Source organism: Schistocerca cancellata, chromosome 11, assembly GCF_023864275.1.
Source record: "Schistocerca cancellata isolate TAMUIC-IGC-003103 chromosome 11, iqSchCanc2.1, whole genome shotgun sequence".
Taxonomy (NCBI): domain Eukaryota; kingdom Metazoa; phylum Arthropoda; class Insecta; order Orthoptera; family Acrididae; genus Schistocerca; species Schistocerca cancellata.
Window position 1 is genome coordinate 165,365,966 of NC_064636.1, and position 15,913 is coordinate 165,381,878.

At 43.3% G+C, this 15,913-nt stretch overlaps 1 protein-coding gene across 1 annotated transcript in view; it reads left to right on the plus strand.

Moving 5' to 3' along the window:
- The window catches only part of LOC126108436 (protein RCC2), a 97,137-nt gene that overhangs the window by 53,580 nt on the left and 27,644 nt on the right, over positions 1–15,913 (plus strand). The window contains exon 7 of the mRNA XM_049913653.1: positions 575–755. Within this exon, the coding sequence (XP_049769610.1) occupies positions 575–755 (181 nt within the window). The remainder of the gene's footprint in view (positions 1–574; positions 756–15,913) is intronic.

A 15,913-nucleotide genomic window follows, 5' to 3' on the forward strand; every position in this document is an offset into this window, starting at 1 on the left:
CAGTGATGCCATCTTCAGGCCCCACTCGTCATAGTTGTAAAATCGCTATACACGGAAGGAGCCATATAACTGGATCCGTGAATCCAGTTATATGGCTCCTTCAGTGTATATTTTACGACTATGACGAGTGGGGCCTGAAGATGACATCACTGTAATGCCGAAACTGGTAGCATATAGAAGTTCATAAAATAAAATAAATTTCTACAATACATACGGCTGTTGGTAAATTATTGCATCAATAACCCCCTCAAAGACGTTCTCCACAGGCAGAGAGAAAGCAGTGTGTTTGGTAAGAAATTCGTCTCATCATGACATGTAACATTCCCGGGCATGAAAGTTCACATTTTACAAATATAGAATTTTATTAAAATTATTGTATTTAAAGAGGCTCAAACTAACAAGCTGACTGTTATAAGATTAGTACATTACGCTTCCTTCGAGAAGTACGCAGTCCTATAGAATTTGTACCTGGGTGTTTGCCTGTAAATTGTATAAGTACGAAGAAAATCTGAGAGGGCCAGCCTGCGAGGGTCTTCCGGGATAATAAATCGTCTGTATTTTGCGACGTGCGCAGGTGGCGGTGGACAGCAAGAAGCGTGCCTTCTCGTGGGGCTGGGGCGGGCTGGGTCGCCTGGGACACGCCGAACAGAAGGACGAGCTGGTCCCGCGACTCATCAAGTTCTTCGACTCGCAGTCGCGGGGTGTGCGTTCCGTCCACTGCGGCTCGTCCTACAGCCTCGCCGTCAACGAACTGGGTGAGTACTTCTAGTGAGGCCGAGCTCGCCGCACGTAGTGCGGCGTGTCCGACACGGTCGTGCAGAGTGTCCTCGACGCAGTTTACGGCCTCCTCCTCCTGTCTGCTTTGGTACACTGCAGAATATGTGGCAAATAGTACGTTGTGTGCCACGGTGTTCCGTCTCCTTCCCATTTTGTTTGCAGGTCACGTAATACGACAGAAGACTGTCTACAGCTCGGTACTCGATTTCATTCCTCTGACTTATCGCCACGAGACGTGTGTCGGCTCGCCTTAAAGGGGAAGAGCTTTTATTTTTCTATCTCTTCCCTGTAATGTAGAATTACTATTGTAGTTGCCTGGATTGGTGTGACACAACTGCACTTTTTTGTTGCTGCCAGAAATGAATTGCCACGATACTCCACTTTATCGGTAGGCTACACCAATTTATTTTGATTCCTCTGGCAGTATGCTGTGGTTCTGTGGTGCTGGGATTTTAGCGTCAACTGGGACCTCAGATATATACCAGCAGACACATTAAATAAATTATTTACGTAACTACGATTTTTCTTTTGATAATTAAAACTTGGTGACCATCCCTCATATCTTGGTATTGTGTGAGTAGGCTGTGTGGATGTCACATAAATGCCCACATCCGCACAGTGAAGAGTGAGGCGGCAGCTACTATAAGGTAGCAAATGATGTGGCTAATTCGTAAGTCAAAGAATTCGTATCCAGATCCCTGTCCGTCCAATTAGATTAAGGTTTTCCCTGATTGCCCTAAATCATTTTAGGCGAATGCCGGGATTATTCCTTTGAAAAGGCACAGCCAATTTCCTTTCCAAATCCGAGCTTCTGTTCCATCTTCAGTGACTCTGTTATCAGCAGGATGCTAAACAACCACCTTCCCCCCCCCCCCTCATTTATGTAAGCTCTGTCTACATACTATTCCAACATTGTTATCACGGGTGTCTTACTCCTTAAGATGCGTTTACATAGGCCATATTTTACAGCAGTGAGTGGCTGCAATAGTATTGCCCTTAACATTGTTCCAGTTTGTTGGAATAATGGCAGTATTGTGGTACGTCCAGGAAATATTACTGGCATGGAAGGCTGTTGCTGTTAATTGCTAACCTTTTACTGTGGCACTGCTGGTGTTGTCATGCGTGTGTCTTTAGATGAGGGCAAACGAGACAACCGTGAATTCCATAAATGCGTTGTGTACATTTTCTATGACAAAATGGAAAACCCCACCCCTAATGTTACTCCTACCAGAAATGACTGTGCTTATTTAATAAAAGTGGAGGAAATGTGGTACGTCTTGAAGAAAATGTACTCGAGATCTCGTGTGTGTAATTTTGACACAGGTAAAACTGAGAAAATTGAACTGTTCCTAGAATTAATGAAATATTGCGCCCAACAAATAAGCGAGCCCTTAATGGAACTGTGGAAATCCAGGACGGAATGTAACAGCACTCTGAAAAGGAAATTTGCTACTCACCATATGGCAGAGACGCCGAGTTGCAGATAGGCACAACTAAAAGACTGTCACATATTTAGCTTTCAGCCAGCAAGGCCTTTGCCAAATTAAATGACAAACTCACGTGTACGTACTCGCGCAAATGCAACTCTCACACACACAACTGCAGGCTCAGGCAACTGACGCTACAGTTTTTTTGTCGTGCCTATAAGTGACTCGTGCCTTTAATGGCTTAGAGTACCGTAGCGTGACGAATATTGTTATGTAAACAATTGCAATGTAACGTGCGCCTGTCAGATTCAAAGTTTTCACTCGGTCTAATAAATGAAAGCACAGCTGCTGTTTTCTGCTCGGCTGTAGCCGACTGACATAATGGCAGACACTGTACAAGGTGCACATTTTATCAGCATACTGCAACAAACAGCACAAATTTGTGACATACAGTTCAAAAAATTGTGCAATATGTAGGAGTAAAACACAGCAAATGCGTATCTATAAGCAATAAAATCAGAAAAACGGAGACTGGAAAATGTGAATGTAATCCTCATAACAACTGCTGCCATAATTGTTCTCTCGAAACTGACTGCCCATTTGAAGATGCAGCAGGAACTTGCAGTGTGTACCGTATCCTCTCGATTAAAGTATCTGCAGTCGGCAGTGTAGGCCGGGCGTGCTTCTTCGGCCAGCGAGCGTGTGGTGTTTTCCTATGTCACAGTGCTTGTTAACAATTCCAGTCACAGTTCGTCTTGTAATCTCGTATCAGATGACAGCTAGGAGCACTTCATATAACACAGTCTGTGATGTATGTCAGAAACAGTTAATTTGTTAAACATGTTGCTTCACAGGCCGGATATTGTAGCCTTCAGATTATCATTGTGTGGTATGTTAGACCACTCAGCTGCGTGGTCATTAGTGCCCGTACAGAGTTCCAATTTTTACACAGTCCAATCTAGCCACTGTCACAAAAGGTGGTGGTGGTGGTGGTGGTGGTGGTGGTGGTGGTGGTGGTGGTAACAGATGATGATGATGATGATGATGATGATGATGATGATGATAACACAAACACCCTGTCCCCGGGCAGAGAAAATACCGAACCTAGCCGGGAATCGAACCCGGGGCCCCATGATCCAGAGGCAGTAATGCTAGCCACTGGACCACAAGCTGCAGACCCCGTAGTAAGAAGTTAATTTTGTTACCACAAAGTCTGTCTGCACAATTCAAAGAAAGCAATCAACTTTTTATAATGGACTCTTCACAGTCGTGATAGGTAGTTTCACATTGTTAGTTTGCGATGCAATAAGTTATAAAGCAGACACTGCAATCTCTATTCGTGAAGTTCTTCACTTGGCTCAGCAAAAACCGTCCATTTGGCAAACGGCCTACTGCACTGTTCACACATCATATCTTTCAAGTTCGTGCTGTAAAATGACATTCCACAAGGTGAGAGAAACCTATTTTACCTGTATACTAGACTTTGTCTGTAATACACTTAAAGACAATTCTTGTTGTACCCACTGGATGCCATTCACACAACCATGCAGATCTGCTGTCTACACATCCTGTTCTCAAGTTTAAATTTCAGGATCTGTCCACGATGTGAAGCACTTTAATACGCGTATTGTTTAGCTTAATTGTGTGCGGTAGGTACTGGAACTGTACACGACACTGGTGAAAGTGTCTCAAAACCGTGGCCATGAACGTAACTCTCGCGTGTTACGCTGAACTTCTCTTCTAAGCATTACACAGAATCCACTGTTCAAACTCTGTGCAAAATTACTATTTCATATTATTATGTTAGTGGAAAACTATTTAAATCGCGTGTTAATAAATGTGCAAATAAACATCAGAAAAAATTTGAAACAAAAATTTCATAAATAGCAACTACACGATACGATATGTACGAGGCGATTCAAAAGTAATGTCCCATTGGACGAACAGGGGAACCCGAACTCCACTGACAAGCTTTCGGAGATGGTAGTATGGACCAAAACAGAAAAAAATTGTCTTTAAACGTGGACTCTAAACTGCATACTATAAGAGCAATGACAACTTCTTCATCCTAGATACTGCGAAACAAATCTGTTCGCAGGAGAGCTTCTGCTAAGTTCGGTAGGTAGGAGATGAGGTACCGACAGATGTAAAACTGTGAGGACGGGGTGCGAGTCGTGCTCGGGTAGCTGTCGGTAGAGCACTCGCCCGCGAAAGGCAAAGGTCCCGACTTCGAGTCTCGGTCCGGCACACAGTTTTAATCTGCTGGGAAGTTTCGTATCGGCACACACTCCGCTGCAGAGTGAAAATCTCATTCTGGAAATCTGTTTTACTGTATACTCTTTGCTTTCCATATTTTGACAGGTGGTAGTGTGGATCAAAGCGAGGGGAGTTTCGGTTCAGGCCGTTCGTCCTACGGGACGTGACTTTCGAATCACCCTGTGTAGGACAAAGTTACAATACCTATTTACAGGGTGAGGCAAAAGTGTAGATCCACCCCTCGAAAAGTCGAACAGCGTAAGGAGTCGTAATGGCGTCCGGTACGGTATGCCTCTAGGAGGGGGCACAACTTACAGGAGCTGTGACGATAGAGGTGGCCTCTTGTAATCTGCCGTCTCGGATTTGGGTTAAGTGTTTCAAATGGGAATGGGTCATGTGGCACATAATTTTAAACTGACTCTTTTTCAGGAATACACGTGTGAAATATGTTTTAAAATGTTTTTATTTCTGTAAGAGCTATGACCTGTTAAAGTTTAGGACAGTTGTCAGTGGGCATGACAGCACACGTGTCTGTTGGTCGACAGAAGCACACACCTCCTCAGTATGCCAGCTACAGTGTTGATTTGTACCTCGGGTACACAACAGATTTCAAATGTCCTCACAGATAAAAGTCAAGGGGTGTAAGATTAGGGGATTGTGGTGGCCATTTGATAGGACTCCTCCTACCTATCCAGTGACCTCCAAAGTGTTCATCCGGGAACTGTCTGACTTCAGTAGTGTGTTGGAAGAAGATTTGGAAACCACCCTATACATTCAACAGTGTTTAAAACACATAATCAGAGTGTGTGTTTAGATACCTCACCCCCATTCGAGGTTCCACCAATAAACACCGGACCTGTGATTCTCGTTTCCCATCTCACAGCAGTCCATCACTTTTTCACCACCAGTGCCTTTACAGGGATCCACCTGCGAGGGGTTCGGATCTGATCAGTAACGGTGATTCTGTTTATTTACTTCCTCTTGCACACAAAAATTAGCTTCGTTACCGAACGACGTCTGTCATATGGAGTTTGGACTGCTGTTACACTGATCCGGAGCCCATTCTGCGCAGCACCCGCCGATTGGCATCGTCCTTTGAGAGATGACGTTGCAACTGTAACTTGTACAGATGCTGTTGGTGTTTGTGCAACACATGCAGGATTGATCACCGGCTGACATTTGATATTGCAGATAATCGGCGCATCCTGTGATGTGGTTTTCCACAAACGATGCCACAATTGCTGTTATAGGAAGTCCACTGTACGGCTTGTCCACGTGAGAACCGGTTGCACGAAATTTGTCCGATAACGTGGATACTGTCACGTGTGAAACATTATTTCTGTCAGGATGACGGGCATTGAAGTTAGCAGCAAACACTCTGGTACTTCGTGCACCACTCGTCGACACAATTTCGGTGATATCCTGCTGTGTAAATGCCATTGTGGATCACCTGCAATGGGGAAGCCAGTGGGCATTCTACATTCTAGTGAGATCATCTCCTGGGGATGCAGAATCTGTAGTAGAAATAAGTTGATAGAGGAGTAGAAGTGTAAGATCTGTGCTCTTCAGGTGCAGTTCGAATACGCAAAGGAAAAACTAGATAGCTTGAGGAGGGTGGAGGGTGCTGGGGAATGGGAACTGGCAGTTGGCAAGAAGGCAGCTAGGAGGAGGTGGTATTCAGACTGTTGTACTACGTGTTTATGCAATAGATTTGACCAACTGTCAGAGTCGAGTGAAGAGGAGCCGCTTGTAGGTGTAGGAAACGTACAGCAGTCCTCGGCAGTTAGGAGACCTGAGTCAGTCGCGAAGTCTGACAGAGAGGAGGTGGTTCTGCTGCTAGGTAGAGGCCTGTGCCATCAGCTGCAGGAAGTGTTGGGGAATGAGTACAATGTCACCAGCATTGTAAAGCCTAGTGTAGGTTGGCTCCGGTGACAGTCAGCACAGGGAATTGTGTAGGAATTTTATGAAAGAGGATCAGGTAGTGATAGTGGGTGGAGCAGTGAATAGTCTCGATGGGGACAGGGAATATGATGTAGGTGGTGACCTGGTGGCACCGATGTGCATTTCGTGCAACTGTTTCAGCGTCACGATCAACCTCACCGTAATGTGTCGTGTTAGGCCTGTTAACGTGGGGCTGGGGAGGGTGCCGATGGCAGAGGTCGTGGGTCGCATTGCAGTGATGCCAGTTGAGTCTGTCAGTAGATTGGGTTTCACTAGGCGTGGCCTGCACCTCAGTAGGTATGGGAATGAGTGGTGGTGGAATCATTCGTGGAAAAATTCCTGTAGTAGTTGGTGTTAGAGCTGCACCTTTTTTAGATTGAAGTCAGTTGATAGGTATACGTGCTTAAAGGAAGTCCCTCTAACTAAGGGCTCACCTCCAGAGGACATCATGTTTCCAAGCAGAGAAATCTGTGATACAGTCAAGGGGGAGATTGTGTCAATAATTAAATCATTGAAGACAAAGGACTCTCATGGATACGATGGAGTGCCTATCAGAATATTAAAGTACTGTGTTGCACATGTTAGCCCTGTACTTAGCCATATTTGTAATTTTTTCTTCAGCAATCGTCAGTTTCCTGAACGATTAAAGTACTCAGTAGTAAAGCCGCTTTGTAAAAAGGGAGGAAGGGATAATGTAGACAATTTTAGACCTGTTTCTATGGCATCATTGTTTCCTAAAATTATTGAAAAGCCTGTGTATGAAAGGATAATTGATCATTTTGTGTCACATAGTTCACTATCAAATGTACAGTTAAGCTTTAGAAGTCAGTTTAACAACTGAAAATGCTATATTCTCTTTTCTCTTTGAGGTACCGGATGGGTTACAGTATTTACTCGAATCTAAGCCGCACCTGAAAAATGAGACTCCAATAAAGGAAAAAAAAAAAAAAAAAAAAAAAATCCCGAATCTAAGCCGCACTTGAAATTTGAGACTTGAAATTCAAGTGGCCGCACCTCCAAATCGAAACAATGTTGGTCCATTGTAATATGTGACACAATTTAGGTCGAATGAATGACGATACAGCTACAGTAGTTTGGTTCGAGTCGTAAGCTTAGCAGTTAAGCTTTACCAGGTGGCCATTGCTATGCGTCAGGTGCTCCGTCCGTATTTATACGGGTACCTTTACTTTTTCACGTGTTTCGTCTGGTTTGAATCGACTGCTTATTTTGCTTCGATCTGATAAGTGCCATTTTCTTTGTTCTAGGTGCTTACGTCACTCTAAGCAGAAAATGCATTTACTGTTCGTCGCATTCTGATAGTGCGTGTTTACGGTCTGTCGCCGCTCGCGGCATGGCTTGCTTTTGCGCGCGCTAACACCGCTTACAATAAAAAAAGGAGAGGAATTGTCTCATTAGCGAAACAATGGCAAGAGACTGCTATTTGATGTTACTTACACTGCTGCTTTCTTTCATAATGATCAACAAGAACCAAATAATAGACTGCGTATGATAGAACATGTTCTGAACGAGAGTTAGGCGAAAATGTTTCTCAGTTTGAAAATCTTTGCGGCCACTTCTTTAGTACATCAAATTCTGCATAGAAATCAGAGTCATCTTAGATTTAAAAATCTAGTCAGTTGCTGTGCATCATTTCTGACTGTATCACTATTAGGCATTAGAATAATACAAATATAAACATGACACGATACGTATATTCTTCCGCGTTTTCTGTTGTCCCGCTCTAGTTTCGTAGTTTATTAGGCAGACAGGATTTAAACGAGATAGCAGCAAACACGAAAGAATACATGGCAAAATGTTTATATTCGTATTATTCTTATGGTGAAGAGAATACTGCATGTGATTCACATTTCATCAGGTTCCTATTAGCAACCATCTCTTCTCAGGGGTAGGAAAAAATTCAGAACGCAGAGTTGGCCATATTGACAAACATCCAAAACAGTCTTGCCAGACGGATTTTCGTAGTACATTGAAATTCTGTTACATTGGAAGATGAACAATACGGAATTTGTATTTACTTCGTTGGATAATGTATGAAAATGCAGTGGTCGAAACTCGGGGCGGAGAAAAAAAGCTCGCCTTCCACTCTTTTTTTATTTACTGACGCAGAGGTTTTGGCGCCAGTATTTATCTTTGTGCCTACAAAGCATGCCTGTGTCGCGCTACATATATTCAACGGCAGAAATTAGTTGTGGTGGCACCTACCAACATTTTTCAGAACTTCCGCTTGCTTTGCACTCGATTCTAAGCCACAGGCAGTGTTTTGGATTACAAAAAATGGAAAAAAAGTGCAGCTTAGATTCGAGTTAATACGGTAAACAAAAGGTTTCGAACACTAGGCATATTTTTTTATTTAACTAAGGTGTTTGATTGTGTTGATCACAATATATTGCTCCAGAAGAATACAGAGAGTAGCTCACAATTGGTTCACCTCTTACTTTAACAACACGGAGCAAAAGTTCATTATTCACAGTGTTGAGAAAGGCTGTGATGTGGGGTCTGAGTGGGGTTACGGTCAAATGGGGGGAGGGGGGCCGGGCAGAGATCAGTGCTGGGGCCACTCCTGTTCCTTATTTATATAAATGATGTACCCTGTAGTATTACGGGTGACTCTAAAACATTTCTGTCTGCTGATGACACTAGCTTGGCAGTAAAGGATGTTGTGGGCAACATTAGCTCAGTTTCAGATAGTGCAGTTCACGACATAAGTTCGTGGCTTGTAGAAAATAAACTAACACCAAATCACAGTAAGGCTCAGTTTTTACAGTTTCTAACACACAATTCGACAAAACCCGACATTTTAATTTCGCAGAATGGGCATACGAGTAGTGAAACTGAACAGTTCAAATTTCTAGGTGTTCAGATAGATAGTAAACTGTCATGGAAAGTCCACATTCAGGATCTTGTTCAGAGACTAAATGCTGCCATTTGTACTACTCAAATGGTATCTGAAGTAAGTGGTAGTTCGACATGAAAATTAGTCTACTTTGCTTATTTCGTATGATATTATATTTTGTGCTAACACTTCCCGTTTTGAAAGGATATTTTTGGCTCAGAAACGGGTGGTTCGGGCAATAAGTGGTGTAAGTTCGTGAACCTTCTGTCGACCGCTGTTCACTAGTCTGAGTATTTTAACATTGGCCCCTCTTTACTGTCGTTCCTTGTTAACAATATCAGCTTATTCCCAAGAATAAGCAGCTTTCACTCTGTTAATACTCGGCAGAAATCGAACCTGCATTTGGATCGGTTTTCCTTCACTCTTGTGCTGAAAAGTGTGCAGTATACTGCTGCATCCATTTTCAGTAAGCTATCACAAGAATTCAAAAATGTTAGCAGTAATCCACGCACTTTCAAATCGAAACTGAAGAGTTTCCTCATGGGTCACTCCTTCTATTTTGTTGAGGAGTTCCTTGAAAACTTGAGCTGATTCTTATGTAATATTGTTGATTGTGTTTATTTAAACTTATGACTTGACTGACCCCCCCCCCCCCCATGAACCATGGACCTTGCCGTTGGTGGGGAGGCTTGCGTGCCTCAGCGATACAGGTGGCAACCACAACGGAGGGGTATCTGTTGAAGGCCAGACAAACATGTGGTTCCTGAAGAGGGGCAGCAGCCTTTTCAGTAGTTGCAACAGTAGGGGCAACAGTCTGGATGATTGACTGATCTGGCCTTGTAACATCAACCAAAACGGCCTTGCTGTGATGGTACTGCGAACCCTACAGCCTAATTTGTCCCGAGGGCATGCAGTTCTACTGTATGGATAAACGATGATGGCGTCCTCTTGGGTAAAATATTCCGGAGGTAAAATAGTCCCCCATTCGGATCTCCGGGTGGGGACTACTCAGGAGGACGTCGTTATCAGGAGAAAGAAATCTGGCGTTCTACGGATCGGAGTGTGGAATGTCAGATCCCTTAATCAGGCAGGTAGGTTAGAAAATTTAAAAAGGGAAATGGATTGGTTAAAGTTAGATATAGTGGGAATTAGTGATGTTCGGTGGCAGGAGGAACAAGACTTCTGGTCAGGTGAATACAGGGTTATAAATACAAAATCAAATAGGGGTAATACAGGAGTAGGTTTAATAATGAATAAAAAAATAGGAGTGCGGTTAAGCTACTACAAACAGCATAGTGAACGCATTATTGTGGCCAAGATAGACACGAAGCCCACGCCTACTACAGTAGTACAAGTTTATATGCCAACTGCTCTGCAGATGACGAAGAAATTGATGAAATGTATGATGAGATAAAAGAAATTATTCAGGTAGTGAAGGGAGACGAAAATTTAATAGTCATGGGTGACTGGAATTCGGTAGTAGGAAAAGGGAGAGAAGGAATCTTAGTAGGTGAATATGGATTGGGGGGAAGAAATGAGAGAAAGCCGTCTGGTAGAATTTTACACAGAGAACAACCTAATCATCGCTAACACTTGGTTCAAGAATCATAAAAGAAGGTTGTATACATGGAAGAATCCTGGAGATACTAAAAGGGATCAGATAGATTATATAATGGTAAGACAGAGATTTAGGAACCAGGTTTTAAATTGTAAGACATTTCCATTGGCAGATGTGACCACAATCTATTGGTTATGAGCTGTAGATTAAAACTGAAGAAACTACAAAAAGGTGCTACTTTAAGGAGATGGGACCTGGATAAACTGACTAAACCAGAGGTTGTACAGAGTTTCAGGGAGAGCATAAGGGAACAATTGACAGGAATGGGGGAAAGAAATACAGTAGAAGAAGAATGGGTAGCTCTGAGGGATGAAGTAGTGAAGGCAGCAGACGATCAAGTAGGTAAAAAGACGAAGACTAATAGAAATTGTTGGGTAACAGAAGAAAGGAGAAAATATAAAGATGCAGTAAATGAAGCAGGCAAAAAGGAATACAAACGTCTCAAAAATGAGATCAACAGGAAGTGCAAAATGGCTAAGCAGAGATGGCTAGAGGACAAATGTAAGGATGTATAGGCTTCTCTCACTAGGGGTAAGATAGATACTGCATACAGGAAAATTAAAGATACCTTTGGAGAGAAGAGAACCACTTGTATGAATATCAAGAGCTCAGATGGAAACCCAGTTCTAAGCAAAGAAGGGAAAGCAGATAGGTGGAAGGAGTATATAGAGGGTTTATACAAGGGCGATGTACTTGAGGACAATATTATGGAAATGCAAGAGGATGTAGATGAAGATGAAATGGGAGATACGATACTGCTTGAAGAGTTTGACAGAGCACTGAAAGACCTGAGTCGAAACAAGGCCCCGGGAGTAGACAACATTCCATTGGAACTACTAACGGCCTTGGGAGAGCCAGTCATGACAAAACTCTACCATCTGGTGGGCAAGATGTATGAGACAGGCGAAATACCCTCAGACTTCAAGAAGAATATAATAATTCCAATCCCAAAGAAAGCAGGTGTTGACAGATGTGAAAATTACCGAACTATCAGTTTAATAAGTCACAGCTGCAAAATACTAACACGAATTCTTTACAGACGAGTGGAAAAACTGGTAGAAGCGGACCTCGGGGAAGATCAGTTTGGATTCCATAGAAATGCTGGAACACGTGAGGCAATACTAACCTTACGAGCTATCTTAGAAGAAAGATTAAGAAAAGGCAAACCTATGTTTCTAGCATTTGTAGACTTAGAGAAAGCTTTTGACAATGTTAACTGGAATACTCTCTTTCAAATTCTGAAGGTGACATGGGTAAAATACGTAGAGCGAAAGGCTATTTACAATTTGTACAGAAACCAGATCACAGTTATGAGTCGAGGGGGCATGAAAGGGAAGCAGTGGTTGGGAAGGGAGTGAGACAGGGTTGTAGCCTCTCCCCGATGTTATTCAATCTGTATATTGAGCAAGCAGTAAAGGAAACAAAAGAAAAATTTGGAGTAGGTATTAAAATTCATGGAGAAGAAATAAAAACTTTGAGGTTCGCCGATGACATTGTAATTCTGTCAGAGACAGCAAAAGACTTGGAAGAGCAGTTGAACGGAATGGAAAGTGTCTTGAAAGGAGGATATAAGATGAACATCAACAAAAGCAAAACGAGGATAATGGAATGTAGTCGAATTAAGTCGGGTGATGGTGAGGGAATTAGATTAGGAAATGAGACACTTAAAGTAGTAAAGGAGTTTTGCTATTTAGGGAGTAAAATAACTGATGATGGTTGATGTAGAGGGGATATAAAATGTAGACTGGCAATGGCAAGGAAAGCGTTTCTGAAGAAGAGAAATTTGTTAACATCGAGTATAGATTTAAGTGTCAGGAAGTCGTTTCTGAAAGTATTGTATGGAGTGTAGCCATGTATGGAAGTGAAACGTGGACGATAAATATTTTGGACAAGAAGAGAATAGAAGCTTTCGAAATGTGGTGCTACAGAAGAATGCTGAAGATTAGATGGGTAGATCACATAACTAATGAGGAGGTATTGAATACAATTGGAGAGAAGAGGAGGTTGTGGCACAACTTGACAAAAAGAAGGGACCGGTTGGTAGGACATGTTTTGAGGCATCAAGGGATCACAAATTTAGCATTGGAAGGCAGCATGGAGGGTAAAAATCGTAGAGGGATACCAAGAGACGAATACACTAAGCAGATTCAGAAAGATGTAGGTTGCAGTAAGTACTGGGAGATGAAGAAGCTTGCACAGGATAGAGTAGCACGGAGAGCTGCATCAAACCAGTCTCAGGACTGAAGACCACAACAACAACAACATGACTTGACTGTTCTTGGGTTCAAAAACATTTTATTTTTATCTGTAATTTTATGTCGTAATTTCATGTACTGAAACGTTCCGTGACCTTAGAGATTTGCTCCTCAATTTGGTCCTACAGAATTTGACGTGTAAATAAAGAAAAATAAAATTTTAAATGTGTGTTCCTCAGAAAGAGGCAATTCAAAATGGCATGCCACGTAACGCACTTTTCCCATTTGAAACACGTAGCCCAAATCCAAGATGACAGATTTGAAGATGGCCGCCATTGTTGCGTAGCTCCTATAAGTTGCTCTCTCACGTACAGACATCCCATACCAGGCACCATTAAGATTCCTCACGTCATTCGCCTTTTATATGGGTGTGTCCAGACGTCTTGGAACCAGGTGCCAGCTGCAGCATAGGAGAAACAAAAATTCAGTTTTCAATATTGTGCATAATTAAAGACCAAATTTATAATAAGGTATAATCCTACGTTAAAAGTTTAACAAAGTAAAAAAGTATTACACTTCGAAACTGTGAGTTTGTCGTGAGACAGTGTAACTGACGGCGCACTTCATTCATTTAGTACACTCCTGGAAATTGAAATAAGAACACCGTGAATTCATTGTCCCAGGAAGGGGAAACTTTATTGACACATTCCTGGGGTCAGATACATCACATGATCACACTGACAGAACCACAGGCACATAGACACAGGCAACAGAGCATGCACAATGTCGGCACTAGTACAGTGTATATCCACCTTTCACAGCAATGCAGGCTGCTATTCTCCCATGGAGACGATCGTAGAGATGCTGGATGTAGTCCTGTGGAACAGCTTGCCATGCCATTTCCACCTGGCGCCTCAGTTGGACCAGCGTTTGTGCTAGACGTGCAGACCGCGTGAGACGACGCTTCATCCAGTCCCAAACATGCTCAATGGGGGACAGATCCGGAGATCTTGCTGGCCAGGGTAGTTGACTTACACCTTCTAGAGCACGTTGGGTGGCACGGGATACATGCGGACGTGCATTGTCCTGTTGGAACAGCAAGTTCCCTAGCCGGTCTAGGAATGGTAGAACGATGGGTTCGATGACGGTTTGGATGTACCGTGCACTATTCAGTGTCCCCTCGACGATCACCAGTGATGTACGGCCAGTGTAGGAGATCGCTCCCCACACCATGATGCCGGGTGTTGGCCCTGTGTGCCTCGGTCGTATGCAGTCCTGATTGTGGCACTCACCTGCACGGCGCCAAACACGCATACGACCATCATTGGCACCGAGGCAGAAGCGTCTCCATTCGTCCCTCCATTCACGCCTGTCGCGACACCACTGGAGGCAGGCTGCACGATGTTGGGGCGTGAGCGGAAGACGGCCTAATGGTGTGCGGGACCATAGCCCAGCTTCATGGAGACGGTTGCGAATGGTCCTCGCCGATACCCCAGGAGCAACAGTGTCCCTAATTTGCTGGGAAGTGGCGGTGCGTGCCCCAACGGCACTGCGTAGGATCCTACGGTCTTGGCGTGCATCCGTGCGTCGCTGCTGTCCGGTCCCAGGTCGACGGGCACGTGCACCTTACGCCGACCACTGGCGACAACATCGATGTACTGTGGAGACCTCACGCCCCACGTGTTGAGCAATTCGGCGGTACGTCCACCCGGCCTCCCGCATGCCCACTATACGCCCTCGCTCAAAGTCCGTCAACTGCACATACGGTTCACGTCCACGCTGTCGCGGCATGCTACCAGTGTTAAAGACTGCGATGGAGCTCTGTATGCCACGGCAAACTGGCTGACACTGACGGCGGCGGTGCACAAATGCTGCGCAGCTAGCGCCATTCGACGGCCAACACCGCGGTTCCTGGTGTGTCCGCTGTGCCGTGCGTGTGATCATTGCTTGTACAGCCCTCTCGCAGTGTCCGGAGCAAGTATGGTGGGTCTGACACACCGGTGTCAATGTGTTCTTTTTTCCATTTCCAGGAGTGTATTTGAGAATGAGAGCAGTTTGTGACTTTCTACAAAGTTTACATATAATTTTTTATCTTTACAAAACTTTTTCTTGCTGACAGATTCTGCAAAATGATTAAAGGAAAACATTTTGTCCCTTGCTACACTTTTCCTTTTTGTGCAGTCAAACTTCACCCTCGGGCATGAGGTTTTAATTCACTACTTCTTTACTACTAACTCTATTTGCAACACAATTTGCAGACAGTATCCACATATACCAGAGAAAGTACCTCCAAATTACATCATTGTATGACACACAGGCCTGGAGATATGATGTCATAAACATTGAGATCCATGAATAATTAGCTTTTGCTTAAAATGGAGTGCAGATCACCCAGACTGTATTCATTCAGTGTTTCGTAATGAGAGCACTTAGCATCTTCCAACAAATTTTAAGCGTAATTTCAAGCCTTTCATAAACTTTTTGTTGTTTACATGCTTATTGGCCAATATTTAACGCATTAACTCATTTGTAAAGTAATCAGACATTTGTAGCTGTTTTATACATCGTAGTTTGAGTCTTTAAAGAATTGGGGGTAACTGATATATTAATAAATATGCCCAATGTAAAAAGAAAAGAAAGCAGAATAAAATTACATCATAGTATAACATATCTTTACAATAACGAAATAGGACATTCTCACTGCTACCGTTGTGACAACTGACTACATTAGTGAGCCGTTATTTTGTACAATGTAGGTTCTCGAGGTGCCTAAACATTTTTAAGCTTCATCATGTGTGTTTCATGGGCAATGACTTACCAACTGTTTTCTTCTTCTTTCTTTCTT